The sequence below is a fragment of the Martes martes genome (assembly GCF_963455335.1).
Source record: "Martes martes genome assembly, chromosome: 2".
Taxonomy (NCBI): Eukaryota; Metazoa; Chordata; class Mammalia; order Carnivora; family Mustelidae; genus Martes; species Martes martes.
In genome coordinates this window covers 111,228,228-111,255,202 of record NC_137889.1, presented here as the reverse complement: position 1 = coordinate 111,255,202, position 26,975 = coordinate 111,228,228, and the positions used below count along the sequence as shown (strand labels likewise).

General features: G+C 40.7%; 1 protein-coding gene and 1 pseudogene across 3 annotated transcripts in view; both read right to left on the bottom strand.

The window, feature by feature from the left end:
• Nucleotides 1-26,975, bottom strand: part of ALPK1 (alpha kinase 1) — a 120,673-nt gene that overhangs the window by 36,084 nt on the left and 57,614 nt on the right. For both annotated transcript variants that reach the window (XM_080796261.1, XM_080796262.1), the window contains exons 3-4: nt 22,586-22,817; nt 18,175-18,329 (exon numbers count right to left, since the gene is read on the bottom strand). In XM_080796261.1, the coding sequence (XP_080652387.1) occupies nt 18,175-18,329; nt 22,586-22,706 (276 nt within the window). In that variant the 5' untranslated portion in view covers nt 22,707-22,817. The remainder of the gene's footprint in view (nt 1-18,174; nt 18,330-22,585; nt 22,818-26,975) is intronic.
• LOC308339156 (large ribosomal subunit protein eL34-like) lies at nt 3,209-3,862 on the bottom strand (annotated as a pseudogene). The gene has a single exon. The product of its transcript is annotated as a large ribosomal subunit protein eL34-like (transcript).

Sequence of the window (26,975 nt, the reverse complement as noted above, 5' to 3'; positions counted from 1 at the left end):
ACTGATGCTGCAAACACCCTATTCTACATCCCGCATGAACACGCCATATATTTGAGCAGAGAACATTGCCTAATCTATTTTTCCCCCTTCTACTCTTAATAGATTGGAGCACAAAAGCCTGAGAGAGGGTGACCTGCCAGACAAAGGCCCTTTGAGTTCCTTGGAAAAGTAGACTTGGAGGAGGATGGAAGGAATCCAAGTGGCCCTATTATTTCCACTTGCACTAATTAGACATTTTTCTGTCAGCTATTGAGCACTGCTGAGAGGCCAAACTCACTGAATTCATTTCTAAAGTGTTTACAGAAGTTTGCATCTGTTTGTGTCTCTTCAGGAGGAAAATAAGCACTTCAATAGCATTGTGGAAAATCTAAACGAAGCATCCTATTCTGGAGGACCTGGCATCCCCACAGCTGCATAATTTAACTGCGCTCAGTGCCGAACCTCTCCTCTCGCATCTCTCTCCAAAACCTAACGATGCAAAATGCGGAGAAGTCAACTCAGGAGAATCTTTTCTTTCTTGTCATTGTCTTCTCTCTCCCTCTTTTGAAACAGCGGCCTGCTGTGCTCTACATACAGATCGAGGTGGGTATCATTCCTGCGGCCCCTCTCTCGCCTTCCTACCAGCACTCTGAGAAATTAATACCCACTTTCATTTGCTGCCAAGTGAGGGGATAGTAAATTCCTCCGCAGCAACGCAGAATACATCACCATCCTGGGAATCTCCCCCAAATGTACACCCGGGGAGCACTCTGACTTCAGAAGGAGGGGAATGAAAGGAGGCCAGAGTGTGTGGCAGGGAAGGACACTAAAAGAGAGAGTTTCCCTACGTGGTAAAATGTGCCTGGGTTATGCACAATTAGATTAACATGAAAGAGAGTCCCTCCCCCCACCCCCACTCCCCAAAAAAGAAAGAAAAAGAAAACAACACAAAAACCCTAACCCAAGGCCTACATGGGCAGTGCCTTTGAAATGCATATTGGTCTACATGGAATTTGATTCAGGATTCTTTTGTTTGGGTTTGTAGGCCTATGACTGACCTGCCATCACAGAGGACTCAAAAATATGATCTTTTTAGACAATCTCGCAGCAACAGAGTTTTAGTGTTGGAATCAACATAGGATAACTCAAGAAAAAAAACAAAACAAAACCGAACCCGAGCAGGAATTCTATCCCTTTGTCTTCTCTCAGCCTGACGGTAAAGGCTGTCAGATTGCCCACATCACCACCAAATTGTGTTTTTCTTGTCGACTGATCATGTTGCGATACAATATATGGGTGTAGATGAGAGAGTGTCTGGATTTCTAGAGACAGGCTTGTGTGTGTGTGTGTGTGTGTGTGCACGCGCAACAACCCCACAGTTGTTTTTTCACATCTGTTTCAGAATGGAAATACGGGGTTCTAATTGAGTTTATGGCACAAAGAGAACTTCATGGCTAGAAAGCTGAGTCAGGTGGTAAAGGAATTAAACTCCACAATGAGATTTCAATACACAGATGATTGAAAAAATGCTAAAGAGCCTTTGCTAAGGGCTTTTGCTGAACAGCAGCAAGGAAAAGTGTGTGCTGTTTTCATGGTTCCTTGCATTAGTGTTAGCCCCTCCCGATGCCGAGCATCAAGTTTGGGTCCCAGCTATGGGTTCAAAGCCGGATGCGTTCTCGGCAATGACAATGGCAGCTGTTCTCTAGGGGGGCTGGGTGAGGGGGCTCAGAACTGAAGCCATCTGGCATTGCAATTGGCAGGAACAGTGTAAAGGGAAATTATCGTTGCATAGCAAATTGGGACATTGGAAGAAGGCAGGGGAAAGTGGGGGATGATGTCCTGAGGTGAGGAATTAGCAGAATAAACAAACGAGAAGTGGTGATGCCTGCATAGTTATACATCAGCAATAAAAGCAGAGTTAAGAGGAGAAGCCATGGAACTGGACTACTCAAGGTCAATGGAAGACCAAGTATGCCATGCTCTGTATTCATCTACCCACTGAAATGTGGAGAGGGAGGAAGAGAACAAAACTTGAACTTTCCTAAGGTTTATGCCGAAGGCCGGTTAACATTTCGTCAGCCTTCCTTTGTTTTACCAGTGGAACATGCAGATTCAAGCCCTTTTGGAAAACAGTTGGGTATCTTTTTCTTTATATACCTAAAGATAACATTTCAATCATCTCTACCTGCTTTTCATGCTCTCTCTCTCAGATCGACCATAGATGGAGTTGGCTATTTTTTAAAAGAAAAAGAAAGCAGTTTCAAAACAGAGAACCACCTCTCCAGGATCCTGTGAATCTCATGGTCCCTGGGAGCCAGGGACTCACATGCCTTAGCCTCTTTCAGGTTGCTATGGCCACCATGACTCCAGTCATCCTTGGTTATTTCAACATCTACATCGATGATTCCCTCAGGACCCTGGTCTCTCTTGCCACAGTCTCTGTACCTCAAGGATCTTGTTCTATACCCAGCCTTAGTCCCTATGACTCCCATGGTCAGAAATACCCTAGGACTTGCCATTTTGGTGGCAACACAATCTGAATCTCAACTTGACCCCTTGACTCTCTGAGCTTTCTCTTGTATTCTAGCTGCCTTTCTCAGGAGGTCAACTCCAACAATTCTGCCACCTTATAGGGACAACCACGTAATCCATTGACCCTGCTATTTTTTGCTATGCTACCAATCTCCTCATGTTCTCACTCGATTCTTTAAATTCCCATGGTGCAGAAATATAGGGACTTTTAAAAAAGCATTCTTGACTCCTTTGTCACTTTCTGCTTCTGTCTTGTTTGTCTGGAAATTCCAATCATATTTATTGTTAAGGGAAAACGGTGGCCTCACATTAAAATCACCTAGGTGGACTTTAAAAAGCTCAGATGTCCAGATGGCACCCCAGATCAGTTAAATCGGACTCTCTGCAAGCGTACCCAGCCATCGACTTCTTTTAATATCCCCAGGTGATTCCAAAGTGCAGGTGTAGCTGCAAACCCCTGGGGCTATCCTGTTAGCCTTTCCCCATCCCTCATTTCCTCCTTCCTGCTAAAGATGGAATGAACTATCTAATGGAAGGAGTATACCTGCCTCAGACCTTCCTCTCCCATCTTTTCTTTTTTTGTTTTTTAAAAAATTTTATTGATTTGAGAAAGAGCGCATGTGCACGAGAGAGAGACAATTTATCAGCCCACTGTCTGAATACCTAAGGCTACATTCTCCTATCCGTTTTAGAATAATGAAGATTGCTCTTCTGTATCTATCTTTCAGATGGTTCTGAACACAGAAGGTGATGATGAATATTATTGATTGCCATTGACCATCCCCATATTATATCTCCTTCTCTGCCTAACCCAAGCTGCAGCCCAAGCAACTGAATGTGGCTGGAGAAAAACACACAACCGCGACACTTTAAATTTATGGTCATAACTGTAAGTTGGCCCTCAGCACAGTCCAAGAGTCCAGCTATGCTCACACTTTCTGCTCTCCTCTTTTTTTCTTTTGATTTTTTATTACTCAGAAAAGCTTCTTTTTCTTTTTTTTTAAGCTTTCTGACTCTGTGCTTGTACCTTCAATGCTTTCACAACGATTTTCTGCTCCTTGATAAGGAAAGCACGCTTAATCCTGTCACAAACACACTCAGCACACATGGAACCACCATAGGCCCTGCTGACGTGTTTCTTAGTTTTAGACAACCTCATAAGCACTTCCGATCTTACCGCACAAACTCCTCGAAGTCGGCCTGTGCACACGTCACACACAGATTTTGGTGCTTTCCCAACCTTCTTGGTATAATGGCAAATGATCCTGTTGCCATGGGTTCAGGGCAGTCTAGTTTTGTTAGAGGCTGTGTTGTAGGACAGCCTATGACAGTAGGTCAAACGCTGGACCATTCTGAATGTCTATGGACACCATCCCCCTTTCTGCTCTCTTCTCAAGCTTCCACACTCTCATGGACAACCAGGCTTCTTATTTCACTGAGCAAACAGTCAATGAGAAGCAACCTTCCTCATCGTTTTATCCAGATTTAGCAACCCTCTTGCTGTGAAGCCCATGTTCCCACCTATACTCCCATTGGCAGGTTTAAGGTCAACCTCCCACTCGGTTCTATCCCTTCCTCTTTGCTTAAGGACACTGCCTGTAAACACCCTCTTTCTCTTTCTGCATCATTCATTTCCTCATCTCTACTGCATCATTCTCATCAGTATATAAACCTAGCATCTTCCATCTTTGAGAAGTTTTTCTTTATCCACACAGCTTTGTCTTTGTCTGTTCAGGATGTTGCCATGACATAAAATGCCATAAACTGGGTGGCATAAACTCTGTTATAAACAATATAAATTTATTTCTCCCAGTTCTGGAGTCTGGGAAGTCAAAGAGCAAGGTGCCAGCAAATCCTGTTGGCTGTGCTTTAAACTACATACAAATGTCTACGATATTTATTATTGATGCTAATGTCATGGTTATTTGTGGTGACAAAAAAATGTTAGTGAAGCCTGAGAAATTGGAATTCTTATTCCTTCTTTTTTGACTATGAAAATGTCTATAAAACCATAGCAAAACTATTTTCTTAGAGGTCTTTTCATTGGAAATAAATATAAAATGAAAAGCAAAATCAAAAGTCCATATTATTTGATGTAACACTTGGCTGTGGACAGAAAACTGATTTGGGGCCCATGAGCTTAATCTAAAAAATGAGGGGCAACTCGTCATTACAATACACTCCATTAATAGGGGAAAACTTTGCACATGAAGCTTTATAATGTAGCAAATGATTCCTGGCATATGATTTACTGAGAATTCATTCAGTCACCCAACAAAATATTTATTGAGCATCTCCTAGATGCATCTTATGGGCATTGGATATACAATAATAAGAAAAACAGATATGGTGTTATCTGATCAATAAACATTCTGAAGATGCAAATTCCCAGCTAAATGGATTGGGTGACTTTTAGAAAATACAAAGCATATAAATGTCAGAGTTAAAAACAAAAATTTAATATTTAGATCACAAGTTTAGCATTACAATCTGACTCAACACATTGATCACGAGTCCAAAACTGGGTCCCTAGAAGAAGGGTTACTTGATGAAGATGTATTCTTCTCCCATGTCCTAACCACCTTGGCATTCCATGTTATCCACTTACTTAATCCTCCAATCTATGAAGTAGATACTGTTATTATTATCATTATAGCTGCAGTATACATAGGTTGCCCATGATGACAAACTAATAAGGGGGCTTGGATTCAAACCCAAGCAGTCTAGCTACCAACTAAGCTTCCTTAGCCCCTACCTATGCTGTCTTGATTTTATCCAGATTGTCATTGTCATTGTTACCAAAACCATATACTAGAGTAGTGGCATATATAGTATAAAGAGAACTGTTTGGATCTCATTGTCCCTAGGGCTTTTTACTGGTTCTCAAAGTATTAATTATCACTGAAAGGATTGAAAGTTGACTTGTGCTTGTTGCGATCTTAGAGAAACAAATGGATTGAATCGTCACTTTAGAATCTTATAGTCCAAGAGAATTATATTCACATAAGTGCAGCAGAAATAAATATTCAATCAGCAAGGGTTAACCTTGCTTTAATAAAACCTCATTAAGAAAAAAACTTCAGATTACTGTACTAGGAAATGTCAACTTAAGGAATGGTTATTCATGTCACAAAGTAGTCTTCATGATTCACTATAATATTCTTAAATAATGAACTTCTATAATATATTTAAAATATGATTCTATTACAAATAATGTTATTAATGACAAATAAGATGCTTAAGAAGGGGAACAAAATAGTAGGACTTCAACCAGGTGGTACATTAGTAAATAGTGATGTTTTGTTAATATAGATTCTTAGGTCTCAATAGAGACCTAAAATCAGAATCTCTGGGTATATTTTAAAGAAGTGGCCTTTCCCTCCACCCCCAACTCTCACACACACACATCCCAGATAATCTTGATTCAGTCAGCTCATTAAGCAGCATTTGAAATCTCTGGTATAAAACATTAAAGTCATAAACAGGTGTCAGTAATGTACATTTTAAGCATATCAGGCAAAGATACAGTCTTCCACAAAGAGTGAAGGGAAGCTGTCACATTCTCGTGCTCAAAGTAATAAAATGAGAAAGCTACTGAGAGAGAAGATTAGGAGTCTAACCTCTAAGCAAGATTTTTAAAAAAATGTTATGTTAGTCACCATATTAGTTTTTGATGTAGTGTTCCATGATTCATTGTTTACGTATAACACCCAGTGCTCTATGCAATACGTGCCCTCCTTAATACCCATCACTGGGCCAACCCATCCCCTGCCCCCCTCCCCTCTAAAACCCCCCGTTTGTTTCTCAGAGTCCACAGTCTCTCATGGTTTGTGTCCCCCTCCAGTCCCCCCCCCCTTCATTTTTCCCTTCCTTCTCCTAATGTCCTCCATGCAATTCCTTATGTTCCACAAGTAAGTGAAACCATATGATAATTGACTTTCTCTAAGCAAGACGTTTTAGGGTTCTACCTGACAATGACTCCAGAAAGCCCAGAGATTTCAGTTTCATACACATTGTCAGTGGGAATAATTCATGCCCAGTATGATAAATTTTCAATAACCATGAAAGAAACAGATTTTGCTTCCAGTCTTTAATGGTGAAAAAATATAAAAAGTTCCAGAATGAGTTGGTAATACTTCCAAAATGTGACAGATTACACATACATATAGAAAAGAAGCCAACTTGTTGAGGCTATTCTCAAGGGAGCTAGTGACCTCAGTTGCTTTAGGGAGATACTGCAGGAAAGGGCAAAGGGGGGCCTTTTAGTATACCGAGGCACTATCTGATTTGGGGTAATTCATTTAACTTTTTAATTTCAACTTTCTTATATGTAAATAAGGATAATAATACTACATAGATTACTGAGAAAATTGAAGAAAATATATGTAAACTGCTCAATAGTAGCTGCTTAAGAAACAATGTCTCATTATTTTCAGAGTGGATTGGGGGTAGATCTATGGAATCAGTCTCTCAGATCTCAAAATAGAATGAAAATTTCAAAAAGATTCTGCTGAAATTTACCGGTAAGAAAGAAATTAAGCTTACTGACATTTTAAAAAATGGATGGACACCAGCTCCTTACTTTGCCTGTATGTCAGATGGCCACTCATCATGGATGGCGCTTGAGGAAGCCCTCGTCTTGGAGGGGCCGACAGTGAGAACACTGAACTCAGTCTTCAGTTGCTCATACTGCAGTTTATGTATACCTGGTTAAGTAGATTGACAGACTGTACTGTCACAACTCACAGATACTTTGGAATAATCCGTAATGAGAGGGGGAAAGACTATGGATATCTCAAGGCAAAGTTCTTTAAAGAACTGTCATGTTTAAAGAGTTTAGACATTTTCTTTTATAAACAGACAAGTTCTCCAAAATCTCCTGCCTTTCCTGTGATGAGTGGTCGACAATAGTATGCTATCCAACCAGAATTTTGAAAAAAAACTTTTCAGGTATTGGGGGCTGGAAATGTTTTCATCACTGTGATCTTCATGCCAAAAATAAAACATCACATAAAGATAACTCACACAAATGGGAAAATTTTAACCTGTTTAAAAATCTTCCACATTGGGACGCCTGGGTGGCTCAGTTGGTTAAGCGGCTGCCTTCGGCTCAGGTCATGATCCCAGCGTCCTGGGATCGAGTCCCGCATCGGGCTCCTTGCTCGGCAGGGAGCCTGCTTTACCCTCTGCCTCTGCTTGCCACTCTGTCTGCCTGTGCACTCGCGCTCTCTCTCTCTCTCTCTCTCTGACTAATAAATAAATAAAAAATCTTTAAAAAAAAAATCTTCCACATGAAGAGTTTTACATCCTTTGTTAAAAGAAGAATATCTTCTGATTAACTTGCAAAAAGACACAATTGATACTAGAGAAGGTGGAAATTTTAGCTGAATTTCAACAAATGATTCTTCAGGGTTGGTGGATGGATTGAAATATGAGTGTCACGAATTAGCTGACCTCTTTTATTTGGGATCTTCCTATCTTGGAAGCCTAATTTTTTTCAACTATGACAGCCATTAAAAGTAAGTGTTGAAAAAACCTGTCCTAGCCATATCTTCACAACACAGTGCTAAGATTTGAAAAATGAATTAAACATACTTGATTATAATTTTAACATGAACCAAAAGGTTCTCATGCCAATAATGCAATTTAAAAAAATTATTCTAAATTAGTCACTTAATCTTAGTGTTCTTAAATTTCTAAAATATATATAACATAGTAAAGCATAGTATAAGCATATAACTTATTAAATGCTAAAAAGTTTTTACTGAAGGGATGAGCATAAAAAAAAATCAAAGGCAACTGATTCAGAATAAATTTATCAGTGGGATCATGCAAGTCTCTCATTTGTGGGGTACAAATACATCCTAAAAAAGAAGGGGCTAATTCCAAATACCTGTGAAATTTCTCAAGCCTACACATTTCATAGTGTCTGCCCTTGAGACTGAGGCAAGTTGGTTTAATAAGCTGAGCCGGTGATTGCACGTGATGACAGGAAGATGGCAGGTAGAGGGAGGTGGCACAAAGGGGAGGTCTGGGTTGTGTCTCAGCCTAGCCACATTGTGGTGTGGGCTAGGAGAGGCTTTTGAGCTCCCTGAGCCAATCACTTCATCTGGAAAATGGGCATAGTCCAATTTTCTTTCCAGGGTTTTCATCAGGAGTGTATGTTGTGAAGAACGTATCATATTGAATCATATGAAATTGCCACAATTTGGTATTTGTTGGCATAAAAAGACATAGCCTTTAAACGAATATAAACAGTGTCAGATATATGAAGATGTATTTTCCAAGATAATATTATTGTTTAAGGTCCTTATTTATTTCACATGCACAACTTAGGTAATGTTACTCTTACTTGTTAACAGGACTGAATAAACACACCCCGAGGGTTTATCCCTTTCTGAAAGTCATTGCTTTCTTCTGTCTGCCCAGCGCAGCAACCTCTTCATTTCCTGCGTTTTGAAGCGGGCTGTCCTGCCTGCTCATCTTAGATCAACTCCTCCAAGACTTGGCTCAGCCTTTGGGTCTCATTATGGGGCGACATGAAACTCATGCCACAGGGTTAGCCCTCATCAAAGGGATAACTCACATGCCTGATTCTGGGGCAACCAGAGTTTCGTTGGTAGAATTTTAAAAACAAGTCATCGTTTTAATTTATCTTCCATTGAAACTTGAAAGTACCGTATTAAAAGGGGCAGTTTTTGGCACAGTTTTAGAGCAGGGCTTAAATCCTTGGTGATTTTAATCATACTCTATCTTAAAGTCTGAAACTTCATAGGCCTTGCGCTAATATTTATCTTCCAAGGGCGCCTAATTTTCATTCATTAAATGAAATTTATTTTTGATAAATCTGAACATTGTGTCTGACTGGTTTTCAAAAGAAGGACTAAAATGTTCTGTAGAAGAAACTAAAGTTTTGAGTGTTGACAATTGGAAATGATAAAATCTCTGTCTTAATTGATTCTGCTCTGAGTACAAAAGTCCAATTGTGTGAACAGAGGGGATGCAAGGCAGGTGATAGGGCAGCAGGAGGGATAGGAAGGGGCAGGGAAAGTCTGGCTCAATCCTGCAACAGGTCCGTGTGAAGAATGGAGCAGTGCAGACTCAGGGAGGACACATCAGGCTCAGGACCAGGATGCCTGGGTGCCGTGTCCTGTGGCTCCCACGGACTGGTTCTGTGCCCTGTGAGGAGCCACTGCTTTCTCTGGGTTTCAGTCCCCCATCTATCAACAGATGGGCTTGAAATAGATGATCTATAAATTTCCCTCCAGCTTTGACGGTCTAGCATTTGATACAGAAATAACTTGTATCTGTGAATACTAATTATATAGATATATACACATCCATATTTCATATGTGTTGGCCCACAGGTGTGTGAATTTAAAACGATCTCCAGAAGCAAAGCAGGAGCAGAATGATACTTAGCTAATAGCAGGCCATCACATGGGCAGAGAAGATTCCGAAATAAGAATAGTCCTTACTTTATCAGTGAAAGATGCCTTGTCTCTGTCACTTAAATAATGGCTTTAGCTTGTTCATTGTTAAGATAGAAGCAATGTGGCATTTATACTTGCTCTGAAGGAGGTGGTGCAGCATAGCCTTACTACCTCTACTTAGGTTTTTCTGAACATTTGACCCCATCTAGATTTAAAGGCAACTGATCAACGGATATTCTTCTCTCTCTCGCCTTCCTTTTTTGTAATGGTAAGAGATGTTGATTGTGAAGAATTATATATATATATATATATATATATATATGCATATATATATGTAAAATGTATGTATATATATAAAAAATATATGTATATATATAAAGAACAAAAGTAACTAGTTATCCCACCCCTTTAATGAGCATGATCATCCAAATTTATTTAAATTTATTTAGATTCTGTTGTTCAGGATTACTAGTAGGTGCTTTTGTAAGAAGTATATTTACGAATCTTTTGTTTAAATTAACTGAGATATCCCCCAGGGACTTAAGCAAGGAAAAAGTGTCAGATTGCCCTTTTAGAAAGACAGTTTTGGTTGCAATATGGAGTAGAGCTGGTGAGCCATGGGGATTGTGGATACTGTCTGCCAATCTATCTCTGTGTCTCCCCCTCCGAGCACATGGTAGAATTGTGCTTCCCTGCCTTCTTGAAGTGAAGTGTGACTACATGGCTTAATTTGACCTCTGGTCACCACCAAAACCACCTTAAAGTGACCTATGGTCATTTCTGCATACATGTATTTAAAAGCACTGTGCCAATTCATCATTTCCCCCTTCCTCCTGCCTTGGCAACCAGCAATATTCTAAATGGTAGATATTCCATCAAGCTGGGTCCCTGAGGGAGAGTGACATGAAGCAGATAGCACTCTTTCCCACCCTCTCCCCTCAGATGGACGTACAGCAAGATGAAGAAACAAACTTTTATTGCTTCAAATCTCTAAGATTTTGGCACTTTTTTTTTCTGCAGCATAACCTTACAATCCTTATTTATACAGAGGACATGACTAGAGGTAGGGAGAGGGGTTGGCTATAATCTAGGAAGGAGATGTTATGGTCTGAACCATTATCGTTGCAGTAGGGTTGGAGAAAGGAAGACACATTTGAGAGCTATTTAAGAGGAAATGGAGGGCTTGATAATCAGTAAGATATGAGGGTTGAAGGGGAAGACAGAATTAAAGATGATTTCTAGGTCTTGATTGGGGTTATTCATATTTGGCATTGGCTGCAGTTTGGCTCTAACTCTGAGACTCTGCTCCATGTATCTTGCCCTTTTCAGGATCCAGTCTGAGGGAATAGCCACTATCTTGTTTGTGAAGCGAAGGAAAACTTCCAATGGCTGAACTACACCATGGCTTATAAAGTTTCTGCTTGGGACTGGCATATGTCACTTCTAGTCACATTTCATTGGCTAAGACAGGTCATATGGCCAAGTCTGTAAGAATTAGAATATGAGGGCACCTGGTGGCTCAGTTGGTTAAGTATCTGGCTTTGGCTCAGGTCATGATCCTAGGATCATGATCCCGTGGTCTTGGGATCAGGACCAGCATCAGGCTCCCTGCTCAACTGGGAGACTGCTTCTCCCTCTGCCTCTGCCCTTCCCCCACCATGCTTTCTCTCTCAAATAAATAAATAAAATCTTTTAAAAAATAAAGAGGAGGATTAGAAGAATTTTGAGCACCTGCCACATATTAGGTGGTCAATAAACGGGAAGAACCTTTCCAGCAAGTGGGTCATTCGCCAAAGGGCTGGCTGCTGTCTTTTCATTCAGGTAGTTTTCCCAGGACATGAACTAGGTCTCTTATTTCTTTTGCATTTCTCTGTGTTCTATACATATCAAATGTCTGGTACATGTTAATACTCAATAAAGTTTTTCTGAATAAATGAATGAATGTGTAGCTTGCATTCATTTTGCTTTATACACCCTGATGAAAAAGATCTCAGCTATTAAAACCCCAAAGCACATAGTTAAAGACGAAAATTTCATTTGGAAAAAATCACTTGCTGAAAGAATCATAATCCCCAAATCACCTATTACTGCTTTTGAAGTTTTTATTGGTAATATGAAAACTGGCCCCTGAAATGAATGTGTTTTAAATTAGTTTTAAGAACCTTTTTTTTTTTTAAAGATTTTATTCATTTATTTGACAGAGAGAGCACGAGAGAGCACAAGCAGGCAGAACAACAGAGGGAGAGGGAGAAGGAGAAGCAGGCTCCTCACTGAGCAGGGAGCCCAATGTGGGGTTCGATCCCAGGCCTTGGGATCATGACTCAAGCCAAAGGCAACCTTTAACCAACTGAGCCGCCCAGGCACCCAGTTTTAAGAACCTTTTTAAGGGTGCCTGGGTGGCTCAGTCGTTGAGTGTCTGCCCTCAGCTCAGGTCAAGATCCCAGGGTCCTGGGATCAGCCCTGCATCAGGCTCCCTGCTCAGCAGGAAGCCTGCTTCTCCCTCTCCCACTCCTACTCCCCCTCCCCCTACTTGTCTATCAAATAAATAGATAAAATCTTTAAAAACAAACAAAAAAACACAAAAAAATCTCTTACCCCAGAGCTGCTTTAAGGAGGGGAATTTTATTGCTCCTAAGGATAGCATCTCACTTTACCTAATCCCCATACCATGTATCTTTCTTCAACTTGGCTTTTCATTTCCTAATAAATTTATACTTATCTGTTTCTAAAGACTCTTTTGCCCCTCTCTGCCCCTAGGTTGATCACACTAGACATTTTAAAAACATTTCCCCACAATATTGTAATGACCAACTCTTCTATTTATTTGTGCTTACTTATGTTTTGATTTTTGGTTCATTAGTATTTAAGTAGTTTAAAAATAAAAATATCAACAAGTTAAAGGCACCAAGAATATCTGAAGAGACATATTAGAAAAATATTCTGGAAGCTAAATATATCAAACTTTATTCAACCACAAAGGTTTTTCATCCACGATAGCATAAGAAAACAACTAATCATTTATTATTATTGCTATTATTAATTATTATTATTATTATTATTATTTTTGGTCTCTCTTCAAATTACTGCAAGGTAGCACAGATATTTCAAAAAATACTTGTGGAATAAAGCTTATCAGATTACCCATTTTCATGGTTATACAGTTGAGAAGAAAATGGAATAAATATCCTCATTCTGAGACTGTTTTATCTCCTTGGACTTGACTTTTAGCCAACCTCTAAAAATTACCACGCATCTCTTTGCAGAGGCACCACACTAAATTTAGGTTCCCTCCCTCCACAGAAACAAGACTGGGGAGAGGACAGCTCCTCACCAAGATCAGGACCCCCAAATCTGCTGCCGGGAAGCCTCAAAACCAGGGCCTATCCAACACTTTCTCTTAGTCTGGCAACTCAGCCTGCTCTCAACTGTCACCCGTGTGCAAATCCAAACACGCCCTTCATCCCCTTTTTAAAAGCCTTATTTTCATATTTTCCTTAATTATGCAGAAATCATCCTTTTTTTGGAGTGTAAAAGTTACTGGAAAAATGACCAAAGGCGCCATCTCCGCTGAGGCTGGTGCCCTCATTCCCTGGCGTCTCAGAAGTAAGGGTAGATTCACTAGTCAGAACTCTACTGTGCCTGCCTAAAAGCAAGCTAAACAGACTCGAACGGTAAATGCCTTCAATACTTTTGAAAAAAATCCATCAAAGGTTTTGCTGAATGATATTTCTAAGGGCCTTACTGTTCTCTTTCAAAAACTGAAATGCCCTTCTCCGACACTCGAAAAAAATCGCTTGTGCTTTTCATCTTTCCGTCTTAGAGTGTAAACATTGTTTTGAGTGAAAAGAGCTGAAGGAGCGCTTACTTTGCCTTGAAATTTTATTTTTAAATAAGAGAGGGAGAAAATCCTTTTTCTGACTAATACTAATAATACGGGTCAAAGTGTCAGGCGATATACAATTAAATGGAAAACAAAAAAGGTTCCCCCTCTTTTTCCCACAGCACAATGGCACTGGAATATAAATTACCAATGAAGATGAAATAATACTTCAAAGCCTGTAGGGCAGGGCAGTGCAGTGTTTACAAAGTATTTTCTAGGGCATGATGAGACATTAAAGATGATGGTAACCCATGGACTTGGGGGTGTTGCTGAATAGTCTTAAACTAGCATGAGGTAGGATTGTAGGTCCCTGTAGCCTGTGACCCCATGATATGCTTTGTTTCATGGGGCAGCTGCAGTTATCAACAGATGTTTCGGCAATAAATAATTGGTATCATCTCGGAAAAGACCCATCTACCTGGGGAGAGGGCATAATACCAAAAACACTGCCCAGCTATTACAGCCACATTAATCTCCCATCTCTTCAGGTTTCTTGGGGAGCGTACTGCAGGTGTTTTTCCTGGGAGAGAGTGAACAAACTCTCTCAAGTCAGCGAGCTTTGTGTGGAGTGTAAAGGAGGTTGGCCTCTGCCATAAATTTCTGTCTGTGGCCACACACCAAAGGAGAAAAGATTGGGGGTGGGGGAAGAGGAGGGGGGTGCACGGGGAGGGAGGAAATAGGGGGAGGCTGAGGAGAGCAGAAAGCAAAGCATGAAACACATATAATTTTTCTTGATTAAGTTCAGCCCAAGAGAGTAACATTATAAATGACCCTTAATTTCACCAACCCAGGCACTCAGCAGAATTCTATGCTTAACTTTGATCTGTTACTTGTGGAATTAAGTTTAATTAAATTAAACTTAACAGGGTTTACATTCTAAGTGTAATGCAGATTTTAAAAATAGAGGGGAAACTTTTTATGGGAACGGTTCATTTCAAGGCAAAGAAAACCATGGCAAGTTTAGATTTGTGAAAAAACTGTAAGAAGAACTAACTTGGCTGAAAAGACAAGGTCAGTAGCCTTTGACTAATTTTTTATGTAAGAACAGAAGCTCATAATTAATTGATTATTAAAACATGGCCATCCAGCTCCAGTAGAGTATAATACTGAAATCAAGGGTAATGGGACAACAACAAATCATGGAATTCACTCGAGATACTTTTGACAAGCTAAGATATCAAAAGTCACACGAGTTCACAAAGTGCTATAGTTCTCCGTATTTACAAAACAGAGTGGGTTAGTAATTGTGCACTTGGGGTCTGAAACAATAGGAAAGAATCCTAAGAGTCTTGGGGAGGTGTGATTACTTAATTTATAGTTTGATGCGGAAGCTAAAGAAAATGATGCTCAGAGTTCAACAAGCTCCCAGGTTAAATACATCAGGGGCTAAAGAAGCCTAATGGACCGATTCTTGGAGCTGCCTCTCGTGATCTTGGGAGCTGGACACAAACATCTTAAATTCCTGATGTCTCTGTTTCCCCCAACTGTGACATCCATGCAGTATACAGAGGGAAAGTAGAAGGAATAACAAATGGGCCCTTAAAACAGTCTAACGACTATGAGCAGTTTGTTTCCCAACTCACACTCATCCTCAAATGCTGCAAGACCAAGTTTTCAAAAGACCACCTTCAGTTTTTCAGTAAAGTCACTTCAGCTGTGCATGTAGCGAAGGGGGGTCTGGAGGTTGTGGGACGGACGGAGGGGCGTAAAACTTTGGTTATTGTGATGTGCTGTGTTTCCCTCTCTCAGCCTGTGTTTGAAATTCAGAGGAACTTTCTTTCTTTCTTTTTTTTTTTTTAAAGAGTTTATTTATTTATTTGACAGAGAGAGACACACCGAGAGAGGGAACATAAGCAGGAGGAGTGGGAGAGGGGGAAGCAGGCCTCTGGCGGAGCAGGGAGCCCGATATGGGGCTCGATCCCAGGACCCTGGGATCATGACCTGAGCCGAAGGCAGATGCTTAACGACTGAGCCACCCAGGCGCCCCCAGAGGAACTTTCTAAGCCCCAAACGTCAAAGCAGGGGTCCCGCCATCTGTGAAGCTATCCTGTTCTCACCTTCCCTGGAAACCTTGAAAGTTTCATACCACCAGCTGCCCAATCACACAAGGCTTTCCAAGCAGGTAAACAACTACTGGCTTTTCAGGAACTGGTCCCAGTCCAAACAAGCTCCTGGAATTGATGGGAAGGAGACTGCTTTTATTTATTTATTTTTTAAAAAGATTTTATTTATTTATTTGACAGACAGAGATCACAAGTAGGCAGAGAGGCAGGCAGACGGAGAGGAGGAAGCAGGCTCCCTGCTGAGCAGAGAGCCCGATGTGGGGCTCGATCCCAGGACCCTGGGATCGTGACCTGAGCTGAAGGCAGAGGCTTTAACCCACTGAGCCACCCAGGTGCCCCAGGAGACTGCTTTTAACGTAGGTCTCCTGCAGTCTTCACTTTGGAGTCCCCTTTACCCACTACCATGTCGCTTCTCCCTTCACATCCCTGGTCAGGCTCTCTGACTTTCCTCTTTGCTCTTTATCCTATTCTTTCCTTTAGAACACCAGTTCTCACACTCTAGCATGCGTGAGAATCACCTAGAGGGCTTGTCTAATGTTCATTGCTAGACTCTCAGCCCCAGAGCTCTTGACTTGCTAAGACTAGGGTGCGGCCCAAGAATCTGAATATCCCACAAATTTCCAGGTAATCTAGTGCTGCTGCTGTGAGGTCTCATTTTCAGCATCACTGCTGAAGAACTGCCCTGTTCAATAAAATAGTAGCCCTATCCACATGTGTCTATTTATACAGAAATTGATTTTTTAAAAAAATTAAATAATATGAAAAAGATTCAGTTCTGCAATCATACTTGCCACATCTCAAGTACTGGAAAGCCATAGGTGGCCAAGGCCTAATGTATTGGGCAGCAGAGATATGGAACATTTCCATCATTGCAGGAAGCTCTGCTGGAGAGCCTGCATCTCGCCTTATGGTTAACAAGTTTCAGGAATTCTATCTGTGCTTTCAAGTTCTTCACTTGGGGCTTCCTGAGGGAGAACTGGCATTGAGGTGGAGAAAGGAGTAGCTCCACCATCACTGGTCGGTTCCCCTGGGCACATTCATCTCCCTGCCCCTTAATTTCCTCATCTGTAAAATGGGGATGACAATGGTAATAATCACTGGAAGGCCATTCTGAGAATTAAATGCACATGCATTTGTTTGTGCATGTGCAAACAATTTGTAAAATCCACAGTTTTACACTAATTGTAGTTATTATTCCATTCCACTTTTCCACCTATACCAAGACTGCTAATTTAAAATCCCTGGCTCATCCCTGCATTCTTTCCAAGTACTCCCTTTTCTTGGCCCGCCGTCCTCGGTCTACTTAATTCCAGTCTGTTTGTTTATTTTTGGGAGGAAAGGTGTGGGAAACGTGGGGGTTTTGTTATTCTATGAAGCCTCCAAAGACCCCATTATATGTATGTGGATCAGGGACTTTTCCCCGGATTTCTGTTTTGATAGGCGAAGACAGTATCTATACACTTATTTTGGGATGACCCAAAAACAGATTCTCATGTAAACTGCTGAAATAAAGAGTTTAGGATATTATCATTGTTTGTGATGCCTGGTCTCCAGACAAATAAATATTTTTATATGAGGAAAAAAACCATATAAGCTAATAAACTCTCTTCCTTGTCAGTGCTACCCAAAAGAACAATGATACTCCCTGTAGCATCCCCAGAACCTAAGTCTGAAACCTGAGCTCAAACCCGAGTCCACGTACTATTTGTGAGGTCCTCTTCTATCCGAGGTAGAGATATTAGTTTGACTAATTTCCAATAAGTGAGTCGAGGAATAAGCAAATCAAGGACTTTGATTTGATGCCTCCAAACAGCCTGCATCATGAGGGGATAAGCAAGTGAGGAGGATCCCGGGTTTGGGGGGACAGGGAGGGACATGGCAGAGAGCAAGTCGCATTGATGAAATAGTGGTGAACTCATTTTTTTTTCAAGCTACTCCACTTTAAAAAAGGAGCATTTCAAAATAAAAGCATTACGAGACATGGTAGAACCAAAACTGCTCCTCCTGGCCTACCAAGGATACAATAAATATTTCAGGATGACGGGTTTCTCCCTAGACTCCCGACCACCCTTCTTCACTTTTACTTGACTCGGCTTTCCAGCGGAAGGTCTCATAGGCAGGCGATGCTTTCTAAAAGCTATTTCCCCCACATTAGTCAATCTGGCAGAGCCGACCATAAGGGTAGGGACTGTCTTATGCTTCAAAGAAATTTAATCTATTAGACCACTTAGAGGCTAAATGCCTGGCTTGGGGGTGTCAGAGGAACAGGTGGTGTGGCTCTCCCTACCAGTAACTGCTGCAACCCGGCGCCAATCACATCCTGCAGGTTTGTTTTGTCCTCTGGGCCCACGGCTTGTTTGTACTGCCACTTTTCAGGCACGAAGGGCCACTTCATTTCCTTTGCCTCCTGGATCAGGGTCCTCAAGTCGCCGGGGAGTGAAGCTGAAAAGGTCAGAGTTCAGGTAAGGAAATTGCAGTCAAAGAAAAGGCTGTTGAGTTACCAATGTTATGATGAAGCACCTCAGTGGCAAGGAAACATTTTTCCTACCTCTTGCTGGCTGGTGGAAAGCTGAGGGTTCTGACTCAAAGAATAATAGCGCAAAGCTATCTGTCAGGGGTGGACCTGGCCTACTTTGCCCTTCAGGTAAATTGGGGTAGTCAGGCATTAAGAAAGGTTTTTAGCAGGAAGTAAAGCACTTCAGTGACTATATCTGCGTGAAGAATCGGAGAAAGGAATGAAGGAAATATTATTTTCCCTGTAAAATGAGAAAGGGACCGAGATGGACTGACATCTGGGACTTGTGACAGCTGGGTAAGGCAGAGAGTCAATTTGTACAACCTCTTTTTACTTCCCTAAGACCTCAGCTCATTGCATACTTTCACTACGGACTATAGTTGAATAGAGGTGATTGGTACAAAAAACCCAAATGAAATTTGAAATAGTATCAATTTGTTGTGAAATGGCCCTGTTTCACTTGAGTAGACACGTGCCATATCTTCCTGGGCACCAAACCTCATTACGGAGCTCCGCGATCTCCTATCCAAACTTAGAAAACCCAAAACTCTGGAAACTGGAATGTTTTTTCATAAGTTTGGCACCCTAACCAGACTTGAACTGACTGGGAACTCTTTATGGTCTTGTTTATCTTATTTAGTGAGATTAGCCAAAAGCTTTGCTGCAAAAATTTTAATGTTTGACTCTAGATGTTGCCCCTGCTTCTGTTGGAGTGTGAATGTAACAGATGGTCCCTGCACCATACTACCTTCCTAACATTTGAAAAATTCTGGATTCTGAAGCACGTGTGAAGCCCCAGCATTCAGGATTATGGACCTGATTACATGACTGATAGTTAGAAAGCTCTAGGTACTTGTCTTACAGACATTTCACACTCAAAAGTGTCTAAAGCTGGGGGTGCCTGGGTGGCTCAGATTGTTAAGCATCTGCCTTTGGCTCAGGTCATGATCTCTATCCAGGTGCTGGGATTGGCCCCCGTATCGGGCTCCCTGCTCAGTGGGATATGCTTCTCCCTCTCCCCTCTTCTTGTGCTTTCTCTCTCAAATGAACAATGAATAAATAAAATCTTTTTTAAAAAAGTATCTAAAGCTGAACTCACCATCTTTTTTCTAAATCTGTTTCTCTATTCTTTATTTTGATGACTGCTACCACCATTCACTGAGCCACCCAAGTATAGAACCTAGAAATCAGGATAGACTTTTGGCTTTTTCTTCCCCTCTCAACCTAACCAGTTATCAAATTCTGTAGATCCTAAATTCCTCCTTTTCATTATCAGTAACTCTTGTCTGAACCACTGTTCCCTACCTTGCCCCATCCATTCCAACTTCCACGGTGCTGATCCCCATTTTGCTAAAATACAAAACAGACCAGGCCATTGCCCTGAATAAAATTCTTTAATGGTTTTGTACATCTCGTCCTCACATTTGCACTGCCCTCCCCCGATCCTTTCTTTTTTTTTTTTTTAAACTTTATTTTTTAGATTTTTTTATTTATTTGACAGACAGAGATCACAAGTAGGCAGAGAGGCAGGCAGAGAGAAAGGAGGAAGCATGCTCCCTGCTGAGCAGAGAGCCCGATGTGGGGCTCGATCCCAGGACCCTGAGATCATGACCTGAGCCGAAGGCAGAGGCTTTAACCCACTGAGCCACCCAGGTGCCCCCTAAAGAAAGTTTCTTAAAGGATATTTGTAAAGAGTTGGGAATAGGGTGACTGCTAAGTCCTGTTCACTTAGGACAGTCCTATGTGGCCCTAGAGTACTTATTTGTAGTGTTGCTTCTCACTCTGAAGTGTCCCATTTGACTGATTGATTATTTGGAAATTCTGTCCATGAGTATCAAATTCAGGAGGCAAACGAGTAGTTAAATGGCAATAGGAAGCTGATTTCTGGATTCGAAGAGTTTTACCATACACTGGCACAGAATCGTTTAAATATTTTCCAATTTTTTTCATGATGACAGAGAAAATCTGTTCTACACCATGAAAATCTACCAGAGAAAATCTGTTCTACACCATGCCAGAGCATGGACAGTCTAGTGTGCCCGCCAAAGTCAGTGATGCCTCTGAAGTACATTTTAAAAATATATCTGTGTTTAGATTTCGGTTCCTTCTCTGTTTCTGAGGAAGTTGCTGGGGTAGTCTCCCATGCTGACAAGGACAATTTCTTTTTTTTTTTTTTTTTTAAGACTTTATTATTTATTTGACATGGGGGGGGTAGATAGTGAGAGAGGGAGAAGTAGGCTTCTGGCGGAGCAGGGAGCTCCATGCACGACTTGATCCCAGGACCCTCGGATCATGATTTGAGCTGAAGGCAGACGCTTAATGACCTCGCCACCCAGACGCCCCTGACAAGAACAATTTCTGAGGGAAGAGGATAGGATTGAGAGGAGGAAGAGAAAGAATAAAATCACAATGATCATGTTCAAGTCCTCTGACGAGTCCTGTTGCCATAGGTGACCCTGTACTAATGTCTTTCCCTTGGAGTACACTCGAGCAATGACTTTGGGGACAGCACAACCTGCCCACAAGTGTTACTCAGAAACCACCTGCTAAGGGAAGGATTCTGTGTCAGACTACACTCAGTTGTACTGACAGCGCATGGGAAGGACCCCACAGCTTGCTTCCATGGGGATCGATTAATGCTGAAATTGTCAATGGCTCAGCATAGGTTTTCTCCCCCATTGGCTTATCAGATTCAGCCAAGCGCAACAGTCAGCCCCTGATGGAGCAGTACCCTCTTCTGCCTCTTGATCACTTCCTTCTCCAAGGAAGGAAGGAAGGGCCTGAAGGGCCGTTGTTAATTGAGTGATTTTTGTGGGCCTGTTTGCCTTATCTGGAACTAAACTGATTATTTCTCCTATTCCGTGCCACTTGGGAAGAAAAAGAGGAAAATGCTACCCAACTGGGAACTCCTGAGTTTTCACGAGGGAGAACACAAAGCTTAACGGAATTTGGGCTGAGTAGACAAAGGATGCCGTGTAGTGAAAGGACCAGAGGAAAAACTTCAGTAGACAGAACACAACACACTGCCCCTGGGGAGAACTGCAGCACGTTCTGGAGGCACTGAGTACCCGCCGCTCCCTGACAAGGGGCTAACACCTGCCAGTGTGTGCTCGGGCTGATGGGCACCTATAACTAACAAGCAAAAGCACACAGCGTGTATGCGGCAGTAAATAAGGAAATCACAAAAACTAAGGAGCACAAATGACAGATTACAAAAATTTAAGACATCTCCAGGTCCCTAAAAGTGCCTCTGTACAAAATGTGTGTGCCTATATACAAGAATATGGGGGAAGAGGCTTCTCCAGAACATTTTCCCATTACATAACATCAAAAACAAAAGAGATGGGGAGTGTGCACTATACGTGGTCATCTTATTTCTGCAAGGAACAGCAAGTCTCTAAAAATACAAAGAAAAATATTAAAAGCACACAAAAGGGACACACTTACAGAAATGGAGAAACATTTATTCAAATGCTAAAAAGAAATCTAAGGAAAGAAGCTCCTCTCTCCAAAACTGGCTATGGAAGAAGTAAGAAATACTTTAGCTTTCTAGACTTTGTGATCAAAACTTCCCAAATAATGACCTATCTAAAACTGTGAATGGCATAAACTATGAAATGAGCAAAAGGCCACTTCAATTCTGATGGTGATGCAATCAGTATTTATCAGTGTGAGAGAATTTATTTTACAAACAGCATGCGAATGCAGCATGAGAAATGTATCGATAATAAAAAAAAAAGAGATTGGACCAATGAGATGACATATTTATGGAAACCACAGAAGCCTATGGACACTGACGAGGCACAAAAGCCTCGTTTGAAAAAAAAGTATGTGCCACCATTCAGAAGTTGCTTCAATTTTTTAATAATTGAAATTTACGTGCACCGGTCCACTTGCACTCTTTGTTCGTCTTGAACTACACTGTTTTCTTGTAGCCTCATGTTTACTGAAGCCTAAAATTAGAACTGACAGCAATTCACTGCAACAAAGTGGGCTTCCTCCCCTGCCCGTCCGCCTGCAGCCCATGTCCCATTCATGCCCTAGAAATCCACTCATCTCTCGGTGGTCATCTGCCAAGAGAAGAAAAATAGGGCAGAGATGAAAACATGTCGTTCAGGCAGGGGAGTTGAGAGCGGACCTGCTGGCTTCTCCCTCCCCCCAGTGCCTCCCTTCAGGACCTCACCTCTGCACTGCTGGTCCTCGCTCTTGTCCTCCTCCGACACATCTGACGCCTCCAACAGGAGCTGGTCCAGCACTTGCTTGCACTCTTGCAGTAGTGTAGCTACCGCTTTTTGATTATTCATGACGATTACTCTTCCTCAACGATGAGTCAAGTGTCCCTGGGTCTATGGTGATCAATTACCCAGAAGAAGACATCGATTCTCAATAAAAGAGCCCCTTCAAGGCGGAGGTACCTGGTGAACAAAAGCGGGAGAAAGATGATTAACTGAAGCATCATCAATTATCTGTAAGGCTCAAGCAGGGAGGGATAATAGGGCAAACACATGAAAATACATGACAGCCCCTGAGGACTTTATTAGGGGAGTGTGTGAAATTACTGCAGGGCCTGGTCTAGATGGGCAGCACCTCGAAGGCGTCAGAGAGCAGAAGGGAGAGGCTCCTGGTACAGACCTTGGTTACCCGCAGTGATGTCAGCAGAATCCCACGAAGCCAAATGAAATGAATATACCCTATGATTTATGTATCTTCCGCATACTTCACATCGGTGCCTCTGGATCCCAGTGGCACCACACTTTCTGTCTCTCTGGAAGTCTACAGGAAGCATCTGGCTAACAGTTCTAATATTCAGTTACAAGCACATGGTGATATGCAGTTTACCATTCTCATAACCCGCTACTGATTTCCCCTGTGAAGTATTCTTCATGGTACTTAGCATCGCATAATTTGGACCAAGATAGGCAATGGCAGATGCCAAATTTAAAGCTCTTCACAGCCAGGCACCTTGCCAAATAAGATAGAGAAATGATATCTCAGAAAACCCAATTTCCTAGATCTATCATATGGATGAATTTATCATATGGATGGATGAATCTACTTATATTGCTGTTTAACATACGTACAGTTGAGAGTTTTCATAAGCAAATTCGAATATACTGTAATGATCTGTGGTAGTCAAGGTAATTTCAAGAACAAAATAAATTATTAACAGTACAAAAATGCCTGGGAAATTACTAGATTGACTAGTAACTAGATTAACAAATTAACCGGAAAGTTACTAGATTAATAAATCTTTTTGTCTGTCTTCCCTTTATTAAAGAATATACATTGGAAACAAAACAAACTTCCTTTTGTTTTGTTTACAATGAACAAATGAAACAAAGGAACTCTTTCTGAGTTGACCAGGATAGATTGTGGAGCTGCTGTCTGGTTTAGACACTCTTATAGGGCACACAGAATTTTATTACCAAAGCAAGAGAGTCTGAAAGTGGAGAAAGCAACAGATAAATGGATGGCCCCAGTCCCTTTTTCTCCTAGCATGCAATGAAATAATCATCAAAAACATTAAAGCAGTGAATTATTGTGTAGGCTTTGGGATTAAAAAGGCCTCACTTTAAGAAGCTAGTTTTGAATTTAAATAGCAAGAAAAAAACTTTTTTTTTTTTCCTATTCTAAGACTTAAGAGGAATACAGAATGAAAGATGAGCTAATTGTGTAATCTACACTTTTCATTTTTCATTCTAACCTGACTGGTATAGTTCATATGCTTTGGATTTTAAAATACACACATATTCTTTACACAGACAAACTGCCAAAGCAAAGTTTTCGGATGTTACAGGCTTGTTTCATTAAAATAATTGTGTATTGTTGGTGAAGAACACAAGTAGAGTGCTTGAATACAAAATTCTTGTTACTTGAGAGTATTCACAAAAGTGAGATTGTGAGGAATTAGTTACTGGAAGCATTTAAGCATAACTATAAATTAAGTTGCTCTTCTGTTTAATATGTTTCAGAAAGTGTTCCTGCATGGTTTGGATTGCTGGACTAAATGGTTTTCAGTGTCCCTTTTAGCTCAAGTGTTTTTAAGTCAATGTTGTGTAGTAAGAGCTGGCCATTAGCTTGCCTTTCTACGAAAGGAATCAAGAAGTAAGGGCTAGTCAGAGAGCTAATTAGTGGACTATCATGAGCAAGAGGCCATGTAGCAAAGGCATTCTAGTCCCAGCTTTCCTGAAAAAGGGAGATGTGGCTAGAATGGGAGGTTAGTATGAAGACTGAGAAATGCAGTTAGCTATGGGTGAATAGGACACATTCGCTTTTCTTCAAATAAAAACAAGAAGGGGGTTCTCTTTGCTAGGATCATTTTTAAGACTTCATGTAGAAAGAGGGATATAAGAAGAAAATATGAAGAGTTCATGCACAAGGAAATAAAACTACTGTACTATAATTTTAATACCATACCACTCCTTTGTCTAAAGGCTTATAGCAAGATCTTATTGGTGCCATATCATCCTCTTAAGGTAGAAAGTCATCTTTTGTTATATTAACAAATTGAAATAAATTTTAATTTATCCGTTTCTGTAAATGTTTAAACAGAAATAGCATGGAGAAATGAAAAGCAGACTTGGATATAGGAAAACTGTTACACATGAAAGTGTTCAATGGATATTTGTGACTAATTCAACTTCATTCTCTGTCATTAACTATTTGAGAGACCTCTGAGACGCACTTTTGAGACTCACTTTTCGTAACTGTATTTTATGGGGGTTAAGTGGGAACAATTGCTAATATCTTCCCAGGCCTTCAATTACACACTTAGCAGCCTGTCTGTTGCTGTAAAATATCTGATACTTATTTACTAAATAATTCCTGTCTCTTTTGAGAACGCTTAAGTATAACATCTTTATGTATACTTTTCTCTGTGGCTTAGAAATGTTGGCTTGAATCTTAGAGGTTGATTACTAAATAAATATAACTCTGCTTTTGTTCCCTCACTTGAAACCCTGATCCTAACGCCCAGGATCATAAATCTCTTCCTTTTGTCTAAGTGCTGTGAAAGAGAGATAAGCTATGTGGTTCTGTGAGGACAAACAACAGGACTGACCTAATAATTTGGGTAAAACGAGAGCAGGTGAATGGGGGATTCCCTGAGGATGTGATGTTGGAATTAAACTCTGTAAGAAGAACAGGGCTTAATGAAGTTAAAATGGTGAGGAATGGACCTAAGTAGAAAGAAATATAGAGGAAATGAGAGAAGGCTAAATTAGTTGAAACAGGGATTAAAGGAGAAAGTTAATATGAGGTGAGTTTGGAGAGCTAAGGAGGGGCTTTTCAAGGCCCTGTATACCAGGTAAGGAATTTTGTGTTTACCCTAAAAGTCATAGGAAACTATTGGTAGCAGGAGAAACATGACCCCAGATTTGCATCTGGAAAAAGTTCACTCTGTTTTGGCTGTAGTGTGTACTGGGGGCAGAGAGAAGAAGGTGATTGCAGGTAGATCAGTCAGACATTTATTGCCAACAATTTAGGTAAAAGATATCATCAGTTTGGACCAGAGTCATAGGATTAGAAAACTGGACAAATTTGAGGGCCGTTTAGAGAGTAAATTCAGTATTGCTGTTGGATGGATATGAATGGTCTTAAAAATGAGTCCCAAGTTTCTACTTCACCAAGGCTAAAAGTTGAATGGACAAGACATAAATACATCTTAGATTTTGTACTTCTAGCAATAAAGATAGTAAGAAAGATAAGTCCTACTGTCAGGAATAAGTAATTCAATTTTAACCAAGAAAGTATTTCTTAAAAAAAAAAAGGAGATTTTTTTGAGATAATTAATGTTTAGTACTTGTGACTACCCAAAATGTACTGAGGATATTCTTTATACTTTTTGAAAGTTATAGCATTTTCTCTTTTCCCTGCAGAATTCAGGAGAGACAATAGGATGAAAATACTGTAACATGAGAAACACTTTGGAATCCTACCATCTGTCCAGACTTGTATGGTTCATTGTTAAGCATAACAGAGGCTGGAGCCTAGGAAATTTTCCTTCAGGCAATAGTCCTGCTGGAAATTTTGGTCAGCTTCCTTTATAAAAGAATCATTTTCAATTTCAACACATATCAATTTTTGCTCCCTGAACTGTGGTATTCTGTGAACTGTACGTATTTCTAAATTGAATCATGTTAGTTTCCTATTTTTTGTAATGTATTGATCATTTTTTCTATTTAGACATATCCCTATGTATTTTTGTCTAAAAATTAAATAGAGAGAGGCCAGAAAAAGCAATAGGACATAGAGATACCTCTAGAATAACACTAGATACCCAACAAAGTTAGAATTTAAGGCACACATGCACACACATAGCCAAATTGTCATGTGCTCATACATTCCATGTTTGATTTTGATACACATGTACTTTATTTCTGTTGGTGATGTAGAATTTAACTGAGTGGCTGAGTTATAATTGACAAATCAGCCATCATTAAGAGTCAGCAAATCAGCAGACTATTCAAAGCCCCATTTCTTTTGGCATTTGTAAGTCTTTTTCCTTGGACAATTAATACTAAGGAAATGGGGGTAGATCAGGGAAAATAAAAGAATTCTGAATGTATTCCATG